The sequence below is a fragment of the Podarcis tiliguerta genome (assembly GCF_965153285.1).
Source record: "Podarcis tiliguerta genome assembly, chromosome: 4".
In the NCBI taxonomy this organism is placed as follows: Eukaryota; Metazoa; Chordata; class Lepidosauria; order Squamata; family Lacertidae; genus Podarcis; species Podarcis tiliguerta.
In genome coordinates, this window is record NC_139537.1 from 16,144,770 (window position 1) to 16,169,413 (window position 24,644).

Sequence of the window (24,644 nt, forward strand, 5' to 3'; positions counted from 1 at the left end):
AATTTTCCGTGCAGAGCAAACATGCAAATAAATAAAGATGCATGTAAAAGCTACTCATAAATAACTGCCGCCACACGCTTTAGTTCAGCTTTCCCCCAACCCGGTGCCCTCCAGATGCGAAAAACTACAACTCCCAATGAGCCGCGCTGATGGGAGTTGTAGTCTGAAATATCCAGCGGGCGGCAGGTTGGGGAAGGCTGGTTTCACGGTCCCCCCCCCCCGCCTCCGTTCTATCCCCGCGCCTTTCGAATCCCGAGCTCTTCCGGGAGCAACCTCTGGCAGCCACTAGGGGGAGCCTGAACTCCTTTTTTTTCTCTTTACGCATGCCGCTTGCTTCAGCCGTGTCCCTCCGCAGGCACCGTAGTCCTTAACGCGCATGCTCAGCAAGGCCTGCCGGGATCTTTCTCACCCAAACACACAGCCGCTGAGGAGGGAAAGCTGAGTCGCTGCTCTGGCTTGTCCCTCCGCAGGCACCGTAGTCCTTAACGCGCATGCTCGGCAAGGCCAGCCGGGATCTTACTCACACAGCCGCTGAGGAGGGAAAGCTGAGTCGCTGCTCTGGCTTGTCCCTCCGCAGGCACCGTAGCCCTTAACGCGCATGCTCGGCGAGGCCTTCTCGTACACCTGAACGCAGAGCCTCTGAGGGGAGCCCAGGCTGAGGCGAAGATGTCGGGGGTCCCCGCGGTGCGGATCAGCATCGAGTCCGCCTGCGAGAAGCATGTTCAGGAGGTGGGCCTGGACGGGAGCGAGACCTACCTGCAGCCGCTCTCCATGTCGCAGAACTTGGCCCGCCTGGCGCAGCGCATCGACTTCAGCCAGGGCAGCTCCGGCTCCGAGGAGGACGAGCCCGCCGCGGCCGCCGGGGGAAGAGAGTGGCCCGGGGCCGCAGGAGGGGAGGACGAGGAGGAGGAAGGTAGGAGCGAGGCCTGTCCGTCGCTACCGCTATCGTAGACTTGGGAAGGGGACCCTTGAGGGTCAGGTAATTCAGCCATGCCCGAACCTGAAGCATCATCATCATCATTATTATTATTATTTTATTGATTGATTGATTGATTGTATTTGCATGCCGCCCTTCCTCTGAAGATCGAGGGGCGGTCCACCACATTTTTAAAAAAATTAATTTACACACACACACACCGCCCTATACTCGGGGGTCTCAGGGCAGTTCACAGAATAAAACCAAGATATAAAACTACAAAATACATAATAAAAATGAAAAACAACAACCCAGTAGGGTCCCCCCCCCACAAAAAACACATTTAAAAAGGGCATAAAAATACAAAGCAAGAACACAAATTATGCAATGAAAACGAAAACACGGAGCCGCTTTCAGGCTGCAGGTAGAGAAATCACGTTTTTAATTGTGTTCTCTCCCTTGTAGAAATCACAGGCGAATCCAAATCCAGTGAAGGTGTAGCCAAGCCCCCAACACACTTCCTTCCTAGAAGGTGCTTTTACTATTTGGTTTTAGTTGGGGAGACAATACAAAATGTGACCCCTCTGCCAGCAATCTGGCTTACTTCCTTATTTCTGCTGGAGGGGAGGGTGTTTATGCCAACTCCTTTCTCAGAGTTGTCAGCTTGGATATCTTAAAAAAATATCTGGTAGGTGTGGACAACTGAAGAAGGCATTCTGGGAAAGGCCTTGGTGGATTTTGACACATGAGGAGGCTGGGTCTCTAGGGGGAGAAAAAAACCAAGCTTCTCACCTAATTCAAAATGTCTGGTTTATTTTATGAAATATCTGATACCTAAACCTGAGACACAAAATATCAACTGGTGGATGGCAAACTTTTTCTGCACTGGTTTGTTTATTAAGGAATTTCCTACAAGGCTAATGAAGAACTTTGGTGAGTTGCAGAGGATTCTGGGCCATAAACATGCTTTTGTATGCACTCAGTTTCTGCGTTTTGCTACTAAGGATTCCTGGACTTCTGTGTGGCCGCTCCCCAACTCTGTGCATCCTGGAAGATGTTCAGTACACACCTCAACCACACTGAATCACGGATTAATGAAGTTTTCCAATAATTCATATAATTCAATCCCTGGTTCAGTGGAGGATCTACAATACACAGGCTGCAGCTGCAGCATCCTTGATGGATAGCTATCCAGCCTCTGCTTACATACTTGCAGGCAAAGGAGAATTTAGGCAGTCCGCTCCACTAGCATGTATCTCCTAATCTATAGGTGAAAACTGCTTTCCTGCACACTTTACCAGGATTGATACTCATTTTTTTTATTGGGAAGCTTCTAAAGCTGCCCACCCCCTCTCACTGAGTTGAACAAGGATGGGAAATTGCATTATAAAGACTCAGACCACTGGTTCGTCAATTCTCCGGGGTTTCAGGTGGGTCTCTTCCAAGCCTTACCTGGAGCTAGTGAGAAATTGAACATAGGACCTTCTGCATGCAAAGCAGATGCTCTACCACTGACCTTTGACCCTTCACGAATTGGATGCAACTCCATGGCATGCAGCTTTCTATCCATAGTTATAGCAGCACCTGTGTAAAGGAATAGCTCTCTCGATGATTCCAGTAATAGTATATAGACATCCTGTGTTTTTCCTTCATTTGTGTGCTCTAGGTTTGGTAAAGTTCCAGCCTTCGCTCTGGCCCTGGGATTCAGTGAGGAATAACTTGAGAAGCGCTTTGACAGAGATGTGTGTGCTCTATGATGTTCTCAGCATTGTCAAGGATAAAAAATTTATGACTCTGGATCCAGTTGTGCAAGAACCACTTACCCAAAAGCAGGTACAGCACACCTGCTCTGTTCAGACCACTATTGAAATATTGGGAAAGATGAACTGTTCCATTTTGGTTAAACTTCATGACTTGTTTCTGTTTGTATTTATTGTTAACTGTGGGCTACATTGTCAAATATAAAGTAGTTTCCTTTTAAAGAGGGAATTAGAATTTGTCCACACCTGCTTTTAAGCTGAAATTTGATTTGTTGCCTAGAAGACACAATATACCGTATTTTTCTCTCTATAAGACGCACCAGACCACAAGACACACCTAGTTTTTGGAGGAGGAAAACAAGAAAAAAAATATTCTGAATCTCAGAAGCCAGAACAGCAAGAGGGATCGCTACGCAGCGAAAGCAGCAATCCCTCTTGCTGTTCTGGCTTCTGGGATAGCTGCATAGCCTGCATTCGCTCTATAAGACGCACACACATTTCCCCTTACTTTTTAGGAGGGAAAAAGTGAGTCTTATAGAGCAAAAAATACGGTAAGTTTCCTTTCTGCTTGAGGTTTTGTTTTGTTGTTTTTATAATGTAAAAGGAGATCCAATGGCTCTGCAGATGGTGGTGGACTCCCAACTCCCACTGGTACCAGCCAGCATGGCCATTAGTTGTAGATGGTGGGAGTTGTGATCCAGCAACATCTGGAGGGACACAGGTTGCCCCATCCCTGGTGTTGACAGATAAGGTCACATTTAAATAAAACTGCAGTTCTGTTTCTTCATTTCTAGAATCAAGTTTTGCAGCTGATCTCGAAGAAGAAGTCGTTAGCTGGAGCAGCCCAAATTCTTCTGAAGGGAGCAGAAAGGTTATCTAAATCGGTAGCAGAGAGCCAGGAAAATAAGCGACAGAGAGACTTCAACTCTGAGTTACTAAGACTGAGGCAGCACTGGAAGCTGAGGAAGGTCGGGGATAAGATCCTTGGGGACTTGAGCTACAAAAGTGCAGGTATGGTAGGCAAAGGGTTGGTCTAAAGTTTGCTGAGTCTAATCATAATGTTTTTGATCACCTCTTCTTCCATCATGGTAGAGCTTTGTATCTCCTCCTTCTGAGTTGAAGCAGGACTGCCCAAGACATTTTGCTGCTTGAGGCAAAGAACAAGATGGTGCCTCACCCCTTACATTGCATGTACAGAAACTGACTGGAGTGGCTGTTGAATCTTTCTTCAACATGAACAACAGGACAGCATCCTCCGCTGCACTTGAAGGCAGCCGACTAGCTTGGGGGACGTGTGCAACGATGTTCTCTAGCAGAGGGGAATGCGGGGAGCTTGTCACCGACGCCCCCTTCAGATCTGCTGCCTGAGGCAGCTGACTCACTAATAATAGGGCTGGCCCTGCCAAGAAACATGGAGCGGAAGAGGAAAGACATATTGGCAACTGAGGAGCTAGGTAGTAGATATGGTTGCCAACCCCTGTATTGTACCAACTACTCCTTAGCTTTGAACTATAACTAAGATAGTGTCCAGTTCAATTCTTGTTTCTGCCAGGAATTTGTTAGGCATGCCACAGTCTCTCAGCATCATCCACCACCCCCAATCTACAATTTGGGGATAATAGTACTGACCTACTTTGCAAGGTTGTTGTAAGGATTACTGTGAATGAGCAACACTGTACACTCTGTTTCCTTGGGATAATTCAAGTTACTATTTCAGTGAAAATGTTACTATTTCAGTGAAAATACTAGAATGACATAGGGGGGAAAATGCAGTACAGTGGTACCTCGCAAGACGAATGCCTCGGGAGACGAAAAACTCGCAAGACGAAAGAGTTTTTCGTTTTCTGAGTTGCTTCGCAAGACGGATTTCCCTATGGGCTTGCTTCGCAAGACAAAACGTCTTGCGCCTTTTTTTTTAAAACCGCCAATGCATTCCTATGGGAAACTGTCAATACACAGCGGTGCTTTGCAAGACGAAAAAACTCACAGAACGAATTAATTTTGTCTTGCGAGGCACCACTGTACTCTGAATATTGGTAGCTTGAGATAGTAGTTATTTGTTGCATAGAGTAGTAATATGTTGTCTAAAATGTTACAGATTATAAGTTAGCATGTATGTACTTCATTTGGTCTTACTATTGTGGTATGAACATTGTAAGAAATACCAAAACGTTTAAACTGTTTTTATTTTTAGGGTCTCTCTTTCCTCATCACGGTACATTTGAGGTCATAAAAAACACAGACATTGATTTGGATAAAAAGATTCCTGAAGATTACTGTCCATTGGATGTTCAAATCCCAAGTGATTTAGAGGGATCTGCCTATATAAAGGTTTGCCCAGTTGTTGTTTTTAACGTTTTGTTAGTGTGTTCTTTGAATACAATATGACCCTGTTTTCTTCTTCTTGAATATAGGTGTCTATTCAGAAGCAAGCACCTGATATAGGGGATCTTGGTACAGTAAATCTGTTTAAAAGGCCGCTTCTGAAATCAAAGCCAGGTATAGTTATGGTCTGTATTTGAATGGTATGTCTCAAAAGACTGTGTAAGCATGAAAACTGAACAGAGCTATTAAAAAATAAACCTACTCTTAAAAAGCCCAATATCTTCACTGATTCATAATACTCTGCTCAAAGATCTAGACATGAAATTAAATGTGTTATTTTTCGCCCACCCTCACTGAGCTCTGCATAGGTGGTATGTATTGTCTTCAACTTGAGTTGTATTAAAAAAATTCAAATTGTGTGCACATTTTATCAGCCATCTTTTTCTCATCATTTAGGTTGTGTAATACTTTGACTGTCCACATAAATAAAGCTGCTTCTCTCAACTTTACAATGGTGTTTTTCCCTTCCTCTCCTTCAGGGGCTCTGCATTGGCAAACAAAGCTGGAGACAGCACAGAATGTATTGCTATGTAAAGAAATCTTTGCTCAACTGTCTCGAGAAGCTGTACAAATTAAATCTCAGATTCCCCACATAGTTGTGAAGAACCAAATAATTTCTCAGCCATTTCCAGGTAAGAGTTCCGAGACAAATTAAAATGAAGTATCTGGCAGATTTTTGCATGCGTGTAGAGAGCAGATCTCAAAAGATGTGTCATTTAACCCAGTACCTCTCAATTCTTAAGACTCAGGTGCATGGACTGATCTACCCAAAGCTGCCAGCGTTTTCCTGTTTCTAATGTTTATGTCTTATATTTAAGAAATCAGCAAGTTTATGTGTAGGACAAATGGAGTAAAATATATCTAGATATGTTGTATGTGCTGCTGTGCTCTTTTAGGTTAAAACCAAGCCATGCTTTCTCTCTGCCCCATTTCATTATGTAGGCTTGCAGCTGTCCATTTCCTTGTGTCACTCTTCAGATGACAAGAAATCCCAGAAATCTTCTTCCGATAAGCAAAGTCCAGAGGATCATCTTTACGTTCTAGAGCATAATTTGCACCAGCTGATTAGAGAGGTAATGTCAGCTGTCTTTGTTCTTCCTGTTAGCTCACTTATAGAAAGCAGCTGTTGTTCTTTTAATTGCCTGCTAAGAGGGTGTGTAATATTTGCATTAAGAGCTGTGGCATTTTCTCTAAATGTTTTCTTTTTGTTTTTGGAAGGGTGGTAGTATCTTGGATATGTTTACTTTAGGGGCTAATTCTGGGCACCATGGCTTCTTAAAAACAACAACAACAACAACAACCTAGGCTGTGCTGTTTTTTCTCACAGTGCTGCCAGTTAGATAAAACAATCATCACTATCCAGCGAACATTGTCCCACCCAGTATCATTGAGTGGGACTTGTAGCAGATCTTCTTGCAAGGCCAATTGAAGCGGGGAATGAAAACAAAATGATTGCATGGGATATGTGTCTTTCGATTGCTGGAACCAGCACACAACTAACTCTTCCCTTCCTCTATTGTGGATTCTGTTTTCGGTAGCAGGAACTTTTAGATTGAAAAAAATTAAGAGCATATTCCATTTGCAGAACAGCTTCTTGATGGGTTCCTGAGAAGCATTTTTATTATCTCAGTGTGCAAGCTGGCAACTTGTGGGTCTGCCTCTAATCATGACAGAATATTGTTCCCTATGGTTTTTATTCCATTAGCCCTCCTTGATCTCCATGTATGGCTGAGAACTTCTCCCCAGAGTACAATTGCAAATGCATTACAGGAAGAATTAGTATCAAAGACTTTGGGGGTGAGGAAAGGCACTGTTATTTTTGCAATACGGAGAGAGAAGTCATGTGATGTACTTGAGTATCTACGGAGAGCTTTATCATATGTGCATGAGGATCTAGGAAAGCGAATGGAATTAAAACTACAGATCTCTGGGAAGCAAATATCTTTTAAGCTCTTGTGCTTCTGAGAACGATTTCTTTGAAGTGTCATTATTTGCTGATAACCTCAAGCTCACCAGCGGGGAACCTACTAATTCTCATCCTTGACCATTGGTCATGTTGGCTGTGGGTGTGATGGGAGTTGGGAATCCAGTAACATTTGGGAGACTATAGGTTCCCCAGAGCTGCTCCAGGGTGACACAGCTGATACAGAGCAGGTGCTCCTGCAAACTAGAGAAAAGACAGAAGACATTCAGAAACTATAGTGGAGAGCTTTGTTCATAGGTAAGGCAGTGAAGGATTTCAGGACAAGTCTCTGATTGCTAGACCTCCTGATGAGGTTGTATTGGGTTGTATTTGTTTTTATTACGTATTTTTTATTTTTTATATTGTAATTTTTATGTTGAGAACTGTCCTGAGATATATGGGTACAGGGTGGTTATACCAATTTTTATTTTTTACAATATAAAAAATACATAATAAAAACAAATACAACCCAATAATCCCCACTAGGTCATATGTTCACTGCCAGGTGGAAGGGGGGAGACAATCTCTTAATTGTCTCCTTTACATCAAAAAGAGAAGAACTAGGTATTTCTCCTGAGAAATGGCTCTCAGGATCTGTGTCCTCTATCCTGGCCAGTATTCTTGAGCCTTACAAAACCCAGGAGAAATGTTGATTGTTTGTTACAAAATCATGGTGTGTTTTTTGCTTTTGTATTTTCTCAGTAGTAAAAAAATGGTTTAATCAAGTTGTGTACAGTTGTTACTCTGCAAACAGTTCTGTTTTGTTGGTCTTTGCACAGTTTCTGACTTAAGACTAGAATTCGCTTGTTCTCTTGGCTTCATTATAGCAACTTTTCTTTCCTCCTCAGTTTCACAAGCAGACCCTGAGCTCCACCATGATGCCTCACCCAGCTAGTGCACCTTTTGGCCACAAGAGAATGAGACTAGCGGGGCCTCAGGCTTTTGATAAAAATGAAATCAATTCCTTGCAACCAAGCGAGGGGCTGCTAGAGAAGATTATAAAGCAGGCAAAACACATCTTTCTGAGACGCAGGTATGCAACTGCATCTTTTGGAGGCTTTGCAAGTTAATTCGCCTGAACGCTTTGCTTGTGCAGCAGGGATTATATCCAATATTTTCTGTCAATTTATGGAAGGAGTTCTTCAGAGAAGGGGCGGGGAATCTTTGGCCCTGCAGATGTTGCTGAATAACAGCTCTTGTCAGGAGAAGATTTAGGGGAGAACAGCAGGGTGGGGGGTGATGAAAAACCATCCCTCTCCTCCATTCCTCAGATGGATTCTTTTCTTTTTTCTTTTGTCATATCATTTTTATTAATTTTACCATAATGCTTTCCATTACAATCTCTCCTCTTATATTATACGATTTGGCTTTTTAGGACCATGACTTTCTTCAAACCTCCCTTCTGATTTTCTGTCTTTCATTTCAAATTTCTGCATTTTCACTACTTAACCATTGCTTTCAAATCAAAAACATCAAAGCATCATATTTTCTTATTCTTCTGTGCAGTGATTTTTATACCTTTCCTTACAAAGCTTCTTTCAATCCTACCAATGTGTTTGATTGACTACAATTGTCTTTCAAATAATTTACAAATTTAGTCCAGTCCTTGATGAACTTCTGGTCCCGCTGTTCTCAGATTCTTCCCGTCATTTTGGTCAATTCCACAGATGGATTCCTTTCATCAGCAAGCAGAGCATTGACTACACTTCCAGATGATTCCTATAGGAAGCTGTCTATCACAGGCAGAACTTTTAATCCGTTTCCCATAAACATATTAAGTAACACTGTCCATTGTCTGTACTGGACCACACTGATTTTTCAGCATGTTTGATATGAAGTGTTACGTAGGTGGTATATAGATCAGTGCACAATGATGTCCAAATGATGGACTCTTCTGCTTGGGAGAGCCTTGCTGGCCAGACTGATGTTCCAGGGACAACATGGAATGAAAATTGAAAAGGAGTGGAGTTGATTCGGGAAAGGGGCTCAATTCAGGAGAGAATGCAACAAGTAGTGGGTAGCATTTCAATTATGTTGGGTGGTCCAGATATCTCTTCAGGGAAATCTAGACTTAGCCAGTGTGCTTTAGTGGTTAGAATGTCAGACTGCACCCAGGCAGACCCAGCTTCAGATCTCCACACAAGCTGACTGGGGACCAGGAAAAGCTTGTCAAGCTGCCTTATCTTGCAGGGTTGTTGTGAAGATATAATGGCTGGGAAGAGAAACACCATCCTGAGCCCCTTGGGGGAAAGGGTAGGATAAAAATAGAATAAAAAACAAAGTGAGGGAGCAAACCTAATATGTTTTACCTGCAAGGTAATGTTACTTCGGGACGTGGCTGGCACTGTGGGTTAAACCACAGAGCCTAGGACTTGCCATTCAGAAGGTTGGTGGTTCGAATCCCCTTGATGAGGTTAGCTCCCGTTGCTCTGTCCCAGCTCCTGCCAACCTAGCACTTCGAAAGCACGTCAAAGTGCAAGTAGATAAATAGGTACCGCTCCGGTGGGAAGGTAAAGGGCGTTTCCGTGCGCTGCTCTGGTTCGCCAGAAGCGGCTTAGTCATCCTGGCCACATGACCCGGAAGCTGTACGCCGGCTGCCTTGGCCAGTAAAGTGAGATGAGCGCTGCAACCCCAGAGTCGGCCACAACTGGACCTAATGGTCAGGGGTCCCTTTACCTTTTAATGTTACTTCGGGAAAGCTGATTGCAGAAAAGCCCACTTCTTTTTTCTTTTTTTCAGTGTATGTATGTTTTACTGGTGGTTTTTTCTGTCTTCCTTGCAATGCTCTGAGTCTTTTTCCCACATTTATTGTCTTGTTTTGCAAGACGCGCAGCTTCAACCAATCAATGTGTTGAATAATAAATGCCTCATAGTGTCTTCAGGAATACCTATAAAACATTGATGTACAACGTAAGGTTCGCTTAAAGTTAGGCATCATAGTTTCGGTAGCATTTGAGATGTGTCAGGCTTTAAATATCATCAATATCAATTTATGTTTATGGGCATTGATGTCTAATTTGATCAGGCAGAGCTTATTATTTTTCCTCACCAGTATAAAAATGCAGTGCCTCCAAGTCTTCTGGGATCTTGTTCTTTTTATTTTCAGAACTGCTCGAACCATCGACAGTCTTGCCAGCCGTATTGAGGATCCACAAATTCAGGCGCACTGGTCAAACATCAATGATGTCTATGAATCAAGTGTCAAAGTCCTGATCACCTCTCAAGGTTATGAGCAGATATGCAAGTGAGTGTGAAAGGGGAGAAATGTTTGCCCCTTGCTCCTCTGGTGGAGGAAATATTTGGGTGTCTCTGTAAATACCCAGCTGGGGAGGTCATTCCCCAATACCCAGAACTTAGAGGCTCAAATGCCTTTTTGAAAAAGGGAGCGCTAAGCGTGAACTATTCCCATTGGTGTTTGCAATGCATATTTGCTGAATTGAAAGATCCTTTCCCTATTCACAATAGTGCTCTACGTCACTCTGCTTTTAAGGATTGCTGCTGTTGAAGGATTGGTTTTTAACTGTAGTGCAGGGCTATGCTTTTGACTTTCTTAGGCAATGGAGGTAACCCCTGTTCCACCACCCTGAAACACCAGTTGTGCTCATATCTTATTGCTTTCAAAGGTCCATTCAGCTGCAACTGAATATTGGCGTTGAGCAGATCCGAGTAGTGCATAGAGACGGAAGAGTAATTACGCTATCCCACCAAGAACAAGAGTTACAAGATTTTCTTCTCTCTCAGGTAAAAACCAGGAATCTCTTGCCTTTCTGTGGTGGGCGTGTGATTGCCGCAGGACCTTGGATGCCTTCTTTTTTAAAATGGAATTCTTGGGATTGCAGATGTAGATTTAATACAGTTGTAGGAGTTTGAAGTTCTCATGCTGCATCTGCAAAATATTGCGCTAGTGGCAAATAGCAAGAACAGGGAAATGATGTCTGTGACTAGGGACCTGTTTTCAGTCCAAAGTTCGTAGTCCAAACTTGTTGAGCCAGCTTGATTCTACCAGTAGTATGCTTAGAAAGTATAAGGGGGGACCCCTGACCATTAGGTCCAGTCGTGGCCGACTCTGGGGTTGTGGCACTCATCTCGCTTTATTGGCCGAGGGAGCCGGCGTACAGCTTATGGGTCATGTGGCCAGCATGACTAAGCCGCTTCTGGCGAACCAGAGCAGCTCATGGAAACACCCATTTACCTTCCCGTCAGAGTGGTACCTATTTATCTACTTGCACTTTGATGTGCTTTCGAAGTGCTAGGTTGGCAGGAGCAGGGATCGAGCAACGGGAGCTCACCCCGTCGTGGGGATTCAAACTGCCAATATTCTGATTGGCAAGTCCTAGGCTCTGTGGTTTAACCCACAGCGCCACCCGCTTCCCTTTTAGAAAGTATGTTTTTCTGTTAAAGTATTCTTTTTACCTTGGGAACCTCCAGCCGAGTCAGGATGGCTTGCTCATAGTCACAGACAACCAAAAAGAGCTGTACTGTGTCACTTGACATCTCTGTATGTCTTTCACTCCTGTTTACTACTAGAGCTTCTGCACTGGTGACTCTTGAGTGTGGAAACTGCTGTAGATTAAATGCAGATGTGTCTTTATGTTACAGTACCTAATAAAATAGCTGCTCTGTGTTTAGAGAGAGTAATGAGAGAGAATATGGCAGGAGGCAGGGGCTAAGGGGGGAAAACGCAACTGAAATATTCACCCATTCATTTTTTTTAATTTTATTTCAGATGTCACAGCATCAAGTGCATGCAGTCCAGCAGTTAGCCAAAGTTATGGGATGGCATGTGCTCAGTTTTGGTAATCACGTGGGTCTGGGCCCAGTGGAGAGTATTGGCAATGCGTCAGCCATAACTGTGGCGTCACCAAATGGAGACTATTCTATTTCAGGTACTGTACTGGGAATTAAAACTTGCTGAGAACCTATATGCTGCATGCATGTGAGCTAAAAAGAAAGAAATTGCAGTGAAAGGAACCAGTACACTAAATGCAGCATTGTTATACTGCAGGGTTTGTTTGTTTTTAAACCACAACCCACTCAGATTGGAAAGTCAAAAATGGCACAGTATGACTTTATGAGGACTTGTGTGGTTCCTAAGAATTGTTGAAGACACAATCACCAGACTGATATTTTTTATTTGGTTTCATTTTATATATTATTTGCATATTTTAACAGATGGGTTATGTCACCACGGGAACCTTTGGGTTAAAGGGTGGATTACAATTTTAGTTTAAAAACTTTACAAAATGGTGCATAGTTAATGCTGTTATGTTGCTGCGCTTGTTTTCTGCAGTACGCAATGGTCCAGAAAGCGGCAGCAAGATTATGGTTCAGTTCCCACGCTCCCAGTGTAAAGACCTCCCCAAAAGCGACGTGCTTCAAGACAGCAAATGGAACAACCTTCGTGGCCCATTCAAAGAGGTTCAATGGAACAAAATGGAAGGACGCAACTTTGTGTACAAAATGGAACTCCTCATGGCGGCCCTGACACCCTGCTCCTAGGCTTAGCGACGAAACGAAAAGGACTATTGTTTTGGCACAAAAGGGAATGACTCTCTTACACTCCTGATAGTTGCCAAGTTGCATAACCTGTGAAACGCCATTAATTTCATTTTTCTCCTCCCCCCCCCCCTTTTTCTGGAAGCAATTTCTCCTGCCATTTCTGAATGTTGAATTAAACTGTGCCGTTGTCTTGCCCGAGTCCCAAGTTCTTGATGAATAGTTCATGAGGTTTGTAAAATGGAACTCGTCTTTGCTTCCATCTTTACAAAGGGGTTACCTGGACTGCTTCCGTAGAAAATGTGGTTATGCCCAGCTTAGCAAGGGCAGCCCAGAACGGGCTGGAACATTTCTATACATTTAGAGGAGGTCTTTGCCATAGTAGTAGTTACTTCTGCAGTGCTCAGATCTGCATCTGTGACTCTTGATAACTGCTGAATATAGGCTTAGATTTATTTTTTACACACCACCTGTGAAGGTGAAAGATTGCAAAGTGGAAGAAAACTTTTACAAGCTCTTATTGATCCCACCTTGAATTCAGGAGCAAGTGCCACTAAATTCAGAGGGGATCTGAGGAGGTGGGGATTAGATCGGATGGGCTCTGTGTGATGTCTCGGTCCTAAAACCAATGAAAATGTGTGTTCAGGTAATAACTCTTTATTAATGATGATCAAAACACTTAACAAGGCAACTTATTTGTCAGTTTTATTCCTGAAACATTCACCAACAGCCACAGCTAAAGACAGTTGCGAGCACCACTGAGTTTAACCATTCTATTGGAATGCTATTGTCATTCCAAAGACATACAAGCACAGGGAATTAAATGTAAAATATCAATGCAAGCTTGTGGCATAGTGTCTGCAGTACTGTATTTAAAAGGTAAAGGTACCCCTGCCCATACGGGCCAGTCTTGACAGACTCTAGGGTTGTGCGCCCATCTCACTCAAGAGGCCGGGGGCCAGCGCCGTCCGGAGACACTTCCGGGTCACGTGGCCAGTGTGACATCACTGCTCTGGTGAGCCAGAGCCGCACACGGAAACGCCGTTTACCTTCCCGCTAGTAAGCGGTCCCTATTTATCTACTTGCACCCGGGAGTGCTTTCGAACTGCTAGGTTGGCAGGCGCTGGGACCGAACAACGGGAGCGCACCCCGCCGCGGGGATTCGAACCGCCGACCTTTCGATCGGCAAGCCCTAGGCGCTGAGGCTTTAGCCCACAGCGCCACCCGCGTCCCTTTATTTAGAAGTTAGAAAGCCATATTAAAATCCCCACTGAGCCATATCACTCTTAGCCTGACCTACCTCACTAGGTGGTTGTGAGGACAAAATGAGATGATCCTCATCTACACCGTCTTGAGTGCCAGAGAAAAGAGGAGGGATAGAAATAAGTAAATGGGATGCTCATCTTGTCATCTAACATCAAAAAGTCAATGAGAGAACTTCAGCATCCTTATAATGTTGGTTTGGTCTTTAAATTAATCACCCAATCATTGGTAACCGTTTTTGATGTGAGTTGCCCACTACTACTTTAATATGTTTTTAAAATGTAATAAGTTAATAAACAGTTGCACCTTCTTTAAAAGGCTGCATTTTTTCCCTATCTATTCACGTTCAAGATTGTCCACCATCGTGGGTGCAGATTTTAGCACATGAAGTCCTCAGTCACATCGTCTTGATATTTGCTAATGCAAAGTTTAAGTGTTTGTTCTTGATACAGGTTGAAACAACAGAAGCATTCTGTCCTCTTTACATGTTCTGTCCATTGTAAATTATACTGTGAAACCACAGTATCTCTCACGGTGTCTCTGGATCGGCTTCCAATTAATCTTTGCTTTTCTGGTTCAGGAAATATCTTACAACAGAAGAAACACACACCTTGTGTCTTCTGGTGCCTAGTGTTTCTTTTTGAGGTAGAAAATTGTCTCGTCCTTTTAAACCGTTCCACATTTAACACCCCATCATTTGCAGCTCAGTCTCTTCAGTTGCGCTTGCTGTAAATGAAAGGAGAATGTAGTTTGAGAATGGATCGACGGGAAAGGAGCAGTTCCAAAATAAAAATACAGCTAAGAGATAATGGCGTACAACTCATGAGCATAGTGGAAACCTGCTGCAAACAGGGCATTAGTGTTACATAATCTCCCCTAAACAGGGCCCATGTTTATACTACACCTCTCCAAAATCTGTACCAATTAAACCACTCAATGAGCTGGCACTCATTCAGTACCAAAGATGCAAGTGTCAAGTGTGTGCATTACATCTGCAGCAGCTTTGCAGATGCTGTTTCTCTTGATATCCCTACTTCCTTTTCCAGATCTGCTTTGGTGTCAGTTGTATGGAGCAAAGCCAGTCATGGAACATGGAAAGGCAATGGAGTCGCCGGGAGGGGGAATGTAGGAGAGTCAGGCCAGCTCAGTATCGTTTATGCTAAGTGGCAATGGTGCCCTTTTCCCAGCCCTATGGGCAGATGCCAGGGTTCACTGCAAAATAATTGCCAAACATTGGCTCCAGTTTGAAGCAATTCAGAAAAGGTTGCATTTTCGGTTAACTAAAAACCCCAGTTTGATGTATCAATTACTCAGGTTTGGGGGGGGGGGGCACTGCAAAACACAGGATTTTTGCTGTAAAATGGCTGCAAAACTTTGGCACAGGTTTGGATAGGATCCTAAATTTTGGAGTTAATGAAGCTAAACCAGGGGGACCTTCTGTATGCAAAGGAGAGGCTCTTTTCACTCAGCAAGGAAGTTGGTTCCCATCAGCCTCGGCCAAGATGGGCAGTAGTCAAGGATGGTGGAAATTGTGGTTGTCCCATTCACAAAAATCTGATAGGTCATAATGTTTTATAAAAAAGCAGCGGGAGAGTTTGCGGTCTTGCCTTGCAACAAGAGGCAAAGGAAGCAGGACTGCAACATGTCAAAAGAGGAAGGGACGGTGGCTTTAAATGGACTGGGCGTGCCTCAGTAGCGGTGTACTTTGTTTTAGCAAGCAGAAGGTCCCAGCATCTCTTGTTTTAAAAAATAATATCTGTAGGTGATGTGGAAGATCTGGACACTGGAGAGCTGCTACCACCAGTTGGAAAAGAATTGTCTCCTGTCTAAGGCAACTTCTGACATTCCATGGAAAGGGATATGACAAGTCTGCTTGTTTGCACAAGGGCTCTGGCACAATGGGGCCTTTCTTCTCCGCAGGTGTTCTCAGCTGCCACTGCCATAGTTGCAAAGCAAACAGCCTGCTGTGTTTGTCTATGTCTTTGCATGCTTGAAATCACCTGAAGATCTTTCAAGCCAAATAGATAATGCACTTTTGCAAACAAGGTGCAGAGGAACGGAAGAAGGGTGGGGGGAGATTGAGTCTGAATACTGCAGCACTGTTGCTGGTACAATCAAACCTCAGACCCCAAACACCTCCATTTTGGAATGTTTTGGCTCCCGGACGACGAAAACCTGGAAGTACGGTCGTACCTCGGGTTAAGTACTTAATTTGTTCTGGAGGTCCGTTCTTAACCTGAAACTGTTCTTAACCTGAAGCACCACTTTAGCTAATGGGGCCTCCTGCTGCCGGAGCACGATTTCTGTTCTTATCCTGAAGCAAAGTTCTTAACCTGAAGCACTATTTCTGGGTTGGTGGAGTCTGTAACCTGAAGCATATGTAACCCGAGGTACCACTGTAAATGCTCCAGTTTTCAAACGTTTTTTGGAAGCTGAACATCCGACACAGCTTCCTTTTGAGTGCAGGAAGCTCCTGCAACCAATTGGAAGCTGTGCCTCAGTTGTCAAACATTTCGGAAGCCAAATGGATTATGTTCATCAACTGAGGTTTATATACACATATACCCAGATTTACACTCAGGGCAGATTTTTTTTAATGTCCTGCTTTCAGGGCACTCTTTCCACACTGATTTGCCTGCTAAGGAATTCCTGCCTCCTGAAGAGGTGGGGAAGAATGTCACAGCTGTTGAATATACTGTTGCAGCTGACTTGTGTGTAACTGCTTTGGCGTTCAACTTGAGATGTCAGTGTAGATGAGCATCCCTGGGTCCCGATGTCCCTTAGACACATACCCAGGGTGGTGCATTGTAAAAGATGTGCATCTTTTGTAAGTGTGTTTTAAGGGTCGAAGTATGCATACATGCAAGTTTCCTGGCATGCATTCAGCATTGTCTCTGAGTAGGATCAGAGTTCAAATTATGCTGCTGTTGCGGTGTGTAAAATGCCAGTGGCACTAGCTGCTTTAGTGCTCATGCGCATGTATTTTTAAAGTTACAGATGCGCATTAAAGAAATATGCATGAGCTTCCCAAATTAATGTCCATGGAGCTAAACTCTTCTTAAGAGGAATGGAGAGCTACAACTCTTGTAATTCCTGATCGCTGCTGTAATAATAAAATTTAAGGTTATATATATATAATAAATGTTCATAAAAGTACCAACCAAGCACATACATAGATCAGCACAGGAAGACCGACCTGATACCATTTTGACTCCCAAACTAACCAAATGTTTTCTCTGCAAGGAGGGAGGGGGTCAGGGAGCCTTCCCATTGTCTCAGGAATTGGAAAGTCACCATCTCAAAGGGTGACAGACTACCAGGAAAGGCAATCAGATTGGCATTATCAGATAACCTGGCAGACAGGAAAAACAACAACATTCAAATTTCTGTTGTAGACCACCTTTTCTGTCATGTAGGTATGATGTTTGGCGGGGTGTTGGATTACACCCCTTCTGTGATGTATGTATGATGTATGGAGGGATGGTCTTGAGCTCCAGGGCAGGGAATTTAAAATGTCTATATAAGGCCTTGCATGCCATTGTTCGAGGTCCTCCTTTCCTGCGTGTGAGGGGAGCACCCTGTTGCAACAGATCAATAAAGATCGGGCTTACTAGCTGCTTTGCTTCTCAATATTCTCTGGTTGGCCTCTGTTATTTTCTCCTACCAATAGGGAACCCACGTAAGGACTCTATACAGGCTCTTGGGTACCCCATAAGGGGAAAAGGGCAGATTTTGTTTACAACACTGCTATGTTTGTTGGGGCTGATGGGAGCTGGACTCTGACTGCAGGATCGCTGGTTTCCGATTCCGGCTGAAGAACAATGTTTGCAACTCGCAATAACAACAATTCAACAAAGCATCCTCCAAAGAGACAACAATTTTCCGGGAATGGATAGCAACTCCCCCCCACCCCCAGCCACACAAAATCAGGAGCTGTCTCTGGCAAACAGGGTCAGTTGGAGCAAGTGAAAGATTATTTGGTTCCTTTATGCGCTGCTGCAAAGATTACCTTTGATCCGGTGCCTCTCCTTCTGAAACAGCTGCATTAATTTATTGCACAGCCACATGAGGCAAACTAGAATGGCAGACACACCTGTGAGGAAGGCAAAAATGACGGCTACGAAATGCAGGTCTTCATAGATAATCTCTGAAGGAGAAGGGGAGACAGACAACACAGTGGAAGTTGAATTAGGACGCTTGGAAAAGAAATCACGAGTCACTGAGGGGTGCCTCCAGATTATCGCTATGCTATGGGACAGATTCAGGTGCATACCCTTTATTTAGGTTTAGGTAAAGGGACCCCTGACCATTAGGTCCAGTTGTGGCCGACTCTGGGGTTGCGGTGCTCATCTCGCTTTATTGGCCGAGGGAGCCGGCGTACAGCTTCCGGGTGAGCTCCCCCACATTGAGCAGGGAAGGTCTGCAAGAGGCTTCTAACTCATATTCACCTGGATGTGTGAAAAAACACCTTGTGGTGACCAGGGACCTTCCCTGCTTTTCGGTGGCAAGGTAAAGTAAAGGTAAAGGTACCCCTGCCCGTACGGGCCAGTCTTGACAGACTCTAGGGTTGTGCGCCCATCTCACTCAAAGAGGCCGGGGGCCAGCGCTGTCCGGAGACACTTCCGGGTCACGTGGCCAGCGTGACATCGCTGCTCTGGCGAGCCAGAGCCACACACGGAAACGCCGTTTACCTTCCCGCTAGTAAGCGGTCCCTATTTATCTACTTGCACCCGGGAGTGCTTTCGAACTGCTAGGTTGGCAGGTGCTGGGACCGAACAGCAGGAGCGCACCCCGCCGCGGGGATTCGAACTGCCGACCTTTCGATTGGCAAGCCCTAGGCACTGAGGCTTTAACCCACAGCGCCACCCGCGTCCCTGTGGCAAGGTAGGAGGTAAAATAAAGAAGGGAAACCTTTGCCACAGTCTTAAAAGTTTGCCTGCCCCCTGAAAACTCTCCAACTATCACCTTCCCATTTTTGCATGAGCCAAGCATTCCTATGAAATTGTGGGATGGGGATATTCAGCCCAGCTTTAGCTCCCAACTCCTGCCGAAGAGCGAATTGCGAGCAGTTGGCCCTGGAGAAAATATTAAATCCTCTCATTTCATACCATAAACATTCAACAGGATGGTGCCATAGATGGTGATCCCAAACTCTTCCCTCACCGTGACTAAGTAATAACCAGTATCTCTGATATCGACGTTCAGCAGCTGAAGAGAACCGTTGTCATAAATCTTCACTCTGTCTACGTAGCCACTGGATATGTTGGCGTAGCTTCGCGGTTTCCACTCGGCAATTTTGGACGTGCCCCTGGGTGACGTGTGGGTCCACTTGATGACGGGGGAGCCCCCAAAGGTGTGCGCAACGGACAGCAAAACGTTCTGCGCCACCGTGGTGTTCACGTTGGGTTGTGAGACCAGCAACGATGCTTCTCCTCCTTGGGCTGGGAAAAGAAAACAAAGGGGGAAGTCGTCCTTTTTTTAGATGCTGGATTGGCCTTGTCTGTGTTGAGCTAAAAGGTAAAGGGGCCCCTGACCATTAGGTCCAGTCGTGGCCAACTCTGGGGTTGCGGCGCTCATCTCGCTTTACTGGCCGAGGGAGCCGGCGTACAGCTTCCGGGTCATGTGGTCAGCATGACTAAGCCGCTTCTGGCGAACCAGAGCATCGCACGGAAACGCCGTTTACCTTCCCGCTGGAGTGGTACCTATTTATCTACTTGCACTTTGATGTGCTTTCGAACTGCTAGGTTGGCAGGAGCAGGGACCGAGGAATAGGAGCTCACCCCGTCGCGGGGATTCGAACCACCAACCTTCTGATCAGCAAGTTCTAGGCTCTGTGGTTTAACCCACAGCGCCACCCGCGTCCCGTGTTGAGCTAGTGTGGCATATAAACAATGCTTAGAGCATCGTCTCCCAAACTTGGGTCTCCAGCTGATTTTGGACTACAGTTCCCATCATCCCTGACCACTGGTCCTACTAGCTAGGGATGATGTGAGTTGTAGTTAAAAAACAACAACAGCTGAAGACCCAGGTTTTGGAAACCCTGGCTTACAGCATTCATCTAGGACCAGGGAGTACAGGATTCGAATCCCCACTCAACCACAAAGCTCTCTGGGTGATTTTGGGCTGGTCACTACCTCTCAGCCTAACCTCTTGGGGTTGTTGTGGGGATTGAATGAGGAGGGGGAGACACATGTGTGCTGCCTGGAGCGAAAGGAGGGATATAAATGCAATTAATAAAAATAAATTTGCTTGTGAGGAGGCCTGCTATTCAGTGTCACTCGGGATGGACAAATCCGTTACATTTGGTTTCTCTCTAGGTCTATTTTTGCTACACCTTAAGTTCTCGCAAGTCCACATCAGTTTGCTTTTTATTATTATTTTAAAGAGAACCTTGTGAACCTCATCGGCATTTTAGTGCAACTTCTCCCAATGCACACATTTCTGTATGCAATTTTGCATTATATAATGCGTTTCCGTACATTATTTTCTCCAAGACATACATTTTTCTACACATTGCTTGGCTGGAAAATTGCATTGCAAAGGTCAGAGATGTTTGTAGCCCTGTTTCAGTTTGGGTATTGCATCAGAAAGTTAGAACTTGAGAAGATTCTGCTGGATCAAGCCAATGGCCCATCTTGTCCAGCATCCTGTTCTCACATCAGATACCACAGAGGGAAATCTGCAAGCAGGGCATGAGCACAAAAACACTCTGCCCACCTGGGATTCCCAGCAACCAGCGTTCAGAAACATGACTGCCATTCAGAGCAGGCAGTGGGCTTGATCAGTCTTCCCCAACCAGATACCTTCCAGATAATTTTGGACTACAAATCCCATCGTCCCTGACTATCTTTTTTAGAAAACAATTTTATTTATTAACAATTTCAACATAACAAATCATTAATACAAATCATCTTCATTATTCCCCCCCTTTTCCCCTCCCACCTCCCCAACAAACCCTCCCTCCTCCCCCCCCGAGACGTCCCTCAGCTCCTCTCTCTCTGATTTCTCAACTCATATTGTTCTCTGCATATTGTAAAATTGTACACATCCTTATATTATCTATCCACTATATTAACCCAATAAATTTGTGTATGTTTATTCAAAACCTGCCAAGGAATCCAGTTCATTTTGTTGTCTTTCTAAATAGACTGTAAAAGGTTCCCATTCTTCTTTAAAGTCACAGTTGTCCTTATCTCGCAATTTACATGTCAGTTTTGCCAGTTCTGCATAGTTCATCAATTTCTCTTGCCACTGTTCTTTTGCCATCCTTTCTTCATCCTTGTGCTATCAAGACTCTTGCCGCCGTTGCAGCATACATAAATAAATTCTTTATTTTTCTTTGCAGGTCTTGTCCTACAATCCCTAACAAAAATGCTTCTGGGTTTTTTTACAAATGTCATTTTGAACATTTTCTTCAACTCATTGTATATCATTTCCCAATTTTTTTTTTTTATTTCTCTGCATTCCCACCACATATGGTAAAAGGTCCCTTCCTTTTCTTTACATTTCCAACATAGATTTGACCCCCATCGTCCCTGACTATCAACCATGCTGGCTGGGGGTGTCAGGAGGGCATCAGATCAGAGAAGGCTGAGATAGATGAACACAGATGGCCCCAGTAGAAGGCAGCTCCCTATGTTTCTATGTGATGAATACACCTGTGTGCTTCAGCCTCAAACAGGGCATTTTGCTGCTTGAGGTGGGGATTTACATACAGATGTTGACCAGACTGGCAGTGAGATTTTACATCAAAACTGGCAATGGGACAGCACCCTCCACCAACTTAGAATCCTATAATTGTGAAGTTCGAAGGGACCCACATAGGTCATCCTGTCCAACCCCCTGCAATGCAGGATTATTATTTTTTTACCAGGGTGGGACTTGAACCCACGACCCTGTGATTAAGAGTCTCATGCTCTACCAACTTGAACAAAATATTGGGGTGGGGGAGATAAGCCCCGCCCTGTATATGTTATCATATGAGGCACACCATTTGAATGGAAATGCCCATCTGCTTGGGGGGGGGGCAGCTTGCTCAAATATTTTAGGGGGGGAGGGACCTCAGACCCTAGAAGTGGTCTCCTATGTACAACCACACCTGAGGACAGCAAGCTAGCCGGTCCATAGGACAGGCCATGCGGCACAAATTCATCTGTTCTCCTGTGTATCGCCCCTGCTGCCTGCCTTCAGCATCTGCCGCCTGAAGCACTTGCCTCACTCTGTCCAATGGTAGGGGCAACCAGAGCCTCAAATGACTGGTTGGGTACTGTGGTTGGGTACACATACAACCATGTATACCTACATACAGTGGTACCTCAGGTTACAGACGCTTCAGGTTACAGACCCCGCTAACCCAGAAATAGTACCTTGGGTTAAGAACTTTGCTTCAGCATGAGAACAGAAATTGTGCGGCGGCAGTGGGAGGCCCCATTAGCTAAAGTGGTACCTCAGGTTAAGTACAGTTTCAGGTCAAGAAAGGGCCTCCGGAACGAATTAAGTTCTTAACCCGAGGTACCACTGTACACGGTTTGGAAAATATGTAATATATGGACTCCCGATGCCCAAAGGAATAACTCTAGTGTGCAGTGTGTGTGTGTGTGTGTGTGTGTGTGAGAGAGAGAGAGAGAGAGAGAGAGAGAGAGAGAGAGCGAACACACCAGGCCTTGTTCCTTTTCAGGCCAAGCCCAAATACCTCAAGTGGAAAAAACCCCAGAGAATAGCTCAGTCAGTAGAGCGTGAGACTATTAATCTCAGAGTTATGGATTCAAGCCTTACCTTGGGTGAAAGATTCCTGGGGGTTGGGCTAGATGATCCTCGTGGTCCCTTCCAACTCTGCAATTCTGTGATTCTATTATTCTAAATCTAAGCTACCTGCCATGCCTGCTTTGGCCCACAGCCCAGCAAATGCCTACACTTCACCACAAAGGAAGAAGGGAGCTGAAGGCAAAGAAGATGGAGGAAGACAATTTATTAGGCTAAAGTTCCCCCCTCTAGCAGTACTGGGCTTTAGGAGCTGCATGCTTAGTTGGGGATTATTAGCAAAAGGCATTAGTCTGTTTAATTTATACGCGGCCCTTCTTTCCCACAAACAACAGAAGCAACTTCGAAAGGTCTTAAAAAAAACAATTCCATACAGATGCATCTCGAACCACACAAACATACACCAAACAGGGAGGCAGCAGGGATGGAAGCGATGAGACTGTTTAGGAAAGGAACACACAAGGAACATGCCAGTTACTGGAAACCAGGAGGAGAGCAGAGGGCTGTTATGATCAGATCCTGCTCACGGGTTTCCCACAAGCGTCTGTCTGGCCACTGTGGGACCAGGATGTTCATGGGCTCTTCTGGATCAGAGCAATGACCCTATCTAGCCCAGTACGCCATTCTCACAGCAGCCAAGCAGTGGCAAACCTGCACGCAGGACCCAAACTCAACAATGCGCCTGGCACCACAACCTGGTCTGGCGGTGGAAAGAGGTGTGGGGGCTGCAAGGAGCCCAAAAGCACTTACTCGGCAAAGCCCAGCCAGCCGTCAGGCAGAGGATGGCGACTGCTAGCCGTACGTCTTGTCTGCCGCTCTGCAGACAGCCGAGAGGCCTCATCAGAACAAGGGAAACGTTTGCCGGCCTTCATTTAATCCAGTGTCTGGAGAACCGCATGTCAGAATCCAGATTGGGGTGTGCGTGTGTGTCTTGTCCGTCCCACACCCCGTTCTTCTCTTCCATCCCCTGTTCCTGCAAGCCAGCAAACAATCGGATACCCTGTGGGGCTGTGAGGTGTCAGTCTCTGCGGGTTCCCTCAGGTTTCACTGCGTTCCCTCAGACGCAGAGCCTTCCCTCGGAAAACCCACACCGAACTGTGAGGTGAAGGCTGGCTCTTTGCCTCGGCTCTCACGCCCTTAAAATAAATAAATATCTAACCCTCCCTCCGATATTGATTTAGGATGCAATTGGCGGAGAGCAGCAGCAGCACGCAGTGTAATGTTCCTTTCAGGAAATGAGCCACTCAGCCGGCTCTGCCGCATGACAAGCGGATGAATAATTCCTCTGGTTTCTATTCTGCCTGTTACGCTGCACTGAGCCGGGCTTGCTTCTGAGGGAAACCTTAAACTGAGCCGGACTTCGTTCTGGTTCTGAGTAAAACCAGAGGGTCATATGCAGCTCAGAGTAGACGCATTGCAATGAATGAGCACAACTAAGTTAGGCCCATTAATTTCAGTAGGTCTAATTTCAGGGAGTAGGAGTGTTTGGTTGTTGATATTTCTTAAAAAGCAGAGATATCACCTTGCCAACAAAGGTCCATATAGTTAAAGCTATGGTTTTCCCCATGTATGGAAGTGAGAGCTGGACCATAAAGAAGGCTGATTGCCGAAGAATTGATGCTTTTGAATTATGGTGCTGGAGGAGACTCTTGAGAGTCCCATGGACTGCAAGAAGATCAGACCTCTCCATTCTGAAGGAAATCAGCCCTGAGGGACAGATTGTGAAGCTGAGGCTCCAATACTTTGGCCACCTCATTAGAAGAGAAGACTCCCTGGAAAAGACCCTGATGTTGGGAAAGATGGAGGGCACAAGGAGAAGGGGATGACAGAAGACGAGGCTCAGGGCGGCTAACAACAATAAAACAGTACAAAAGTACAGCACAAACAACACTCTAAAATCATTCATTATAAAATTAATTAATTCAAGCCACTGGCAACCATTGGGCCAGAGCTCTGCGAAGATAACCGAGGGAGGGAGTCAGGCTGTGCCCTGGCCAAAGGCCTGGTGGAACAGTTCTATCTTGCAGGCCCTGCGGAAAGATGTCAAGTCCCGCAGGGCCCTAGTCTCTTGTGACAGAGCGTTCCACCAGATCGGAGCCAT

The 24,644-nt window shown here is 45.1% G+C and overlaps 2 protein-coding genes across 3 annotated transcripts; one reads left to right on the top strand and one right to left on the bottom strand.

Annotated features, from left to right (window-relative positions):
• On the top strand, positions 1-12,721 carry MED17 (mediator complex subunit 17). The gene is made up of 12 exons (XM_083436481.1): positions 1-913; positions 2,583-2,749; positions 3,471-3,687; positions 4,871-5,007; positions 5,091-5,175; positions 5,541-5,693; positions 6,004-6,134; positions 7,873-8,057; positions 10,131-10,268; positions 10,648-10,765; positions 11,751-11,910; positions 12,315-12,721. Exons 1-12 carry the CDS (start codon positions 667-669, stop codon positions 12,521-12,523), a joined length of 1,947 nt encoding a protein of 648 aa, XP_083292607.1. The 5' UTR covers positions 1-666; the 3' UTR covers positions 12,524-12,721.
• Positions 12,722-13,744: 1,023 nt separating this feature from the next.
• VSTM5 (V-set and transmembrane domain containing 5) lies at positions 13,745-23,720 on the bottom strand. Of its 2 annotated transcripts, none has more exons than XM_083436911.1 (4): positions 23,294-23,717; positions 18,892-19,224; positions 17,793-17,930; positions 13,745-14,509 (listed from the first exon to the last, which is right to left on the bottom strand). In XM_083436911.1, the coding sequence occupies exons 1-4, from the start codon at positions 23,382-23,384 to the stop codon at positions 14,466-14,468; spliced, it is 606 nt and encodes a 201-aa protein (XP_083293037.1). In that variant the 5' UTR covers positions 23,385-23,717; the 3' UTR covers positions 13,745-14,465. The 2 variants fall into 2 exon arrangements, with proteins under 2 accessions (XP_083293037.1, XP_083293038.1); XM_083436912.1 differs by having other exon boundaries at positions 13,766-14,509; positions 17,793-17,876; positions 23,294-23,720.
• Between the last annotated feature and the right edge of the window lie 924 nt (positions 23,721-24,644).

What these genes read in the sequence shown, in the direction of transcription:
- MED17 (XM_083436481.1), top strand. Translation starts at nt 667, where the DNA reads ATGTCGGGGGTCCCCGCGGTGCGGATCAGCATCGAGTCCGCCTGCGAG. An exon ending in GGAGGACGAGGAGGAGGAAG is followed by an intron (nt 914 to 2,582) that starts GTAGGAGCGAGG and finishes TGTGTGCTCTAG; the next exon opens with GTTTGGTAAAGTTCCAGCCT. An exon ending in GGTTATGAGCAGATATGCAA is followed by an intron (nt 10,269 to 10,647) that starts GTGAGTGTGAAA and finishes TTGCTTTCAAAG; the next exon opens with GTCCATTCAGCTGCAACTGA.
- VSTM5 (XM_083436911.1), bottom strand. Translation starts at nt 23,384, where the DNA reads ATGAGGCCTCTCGGCTGTCTGCAGAGCGGCAGACAAGACGTACGGCTA. An exon ending in GGCTGGCTGGGCTTTGCCGA is followed by an intron (nt 19,225 to 23,293) that starts GTAAGTGCTTTT and finishes TTCTTTTCCCAG; the next exon opens with CCCAAGGAGGAGAAGCATCG. An exon ending in CATCCTGTTGAATGTTTATG is followed by an intron (nt 17,931 to 18,891) that starts GTATGAAATGAG and finishes CTTCTCCTTCAG; the next exon opens with AGATTATCTATGAAGACCTG.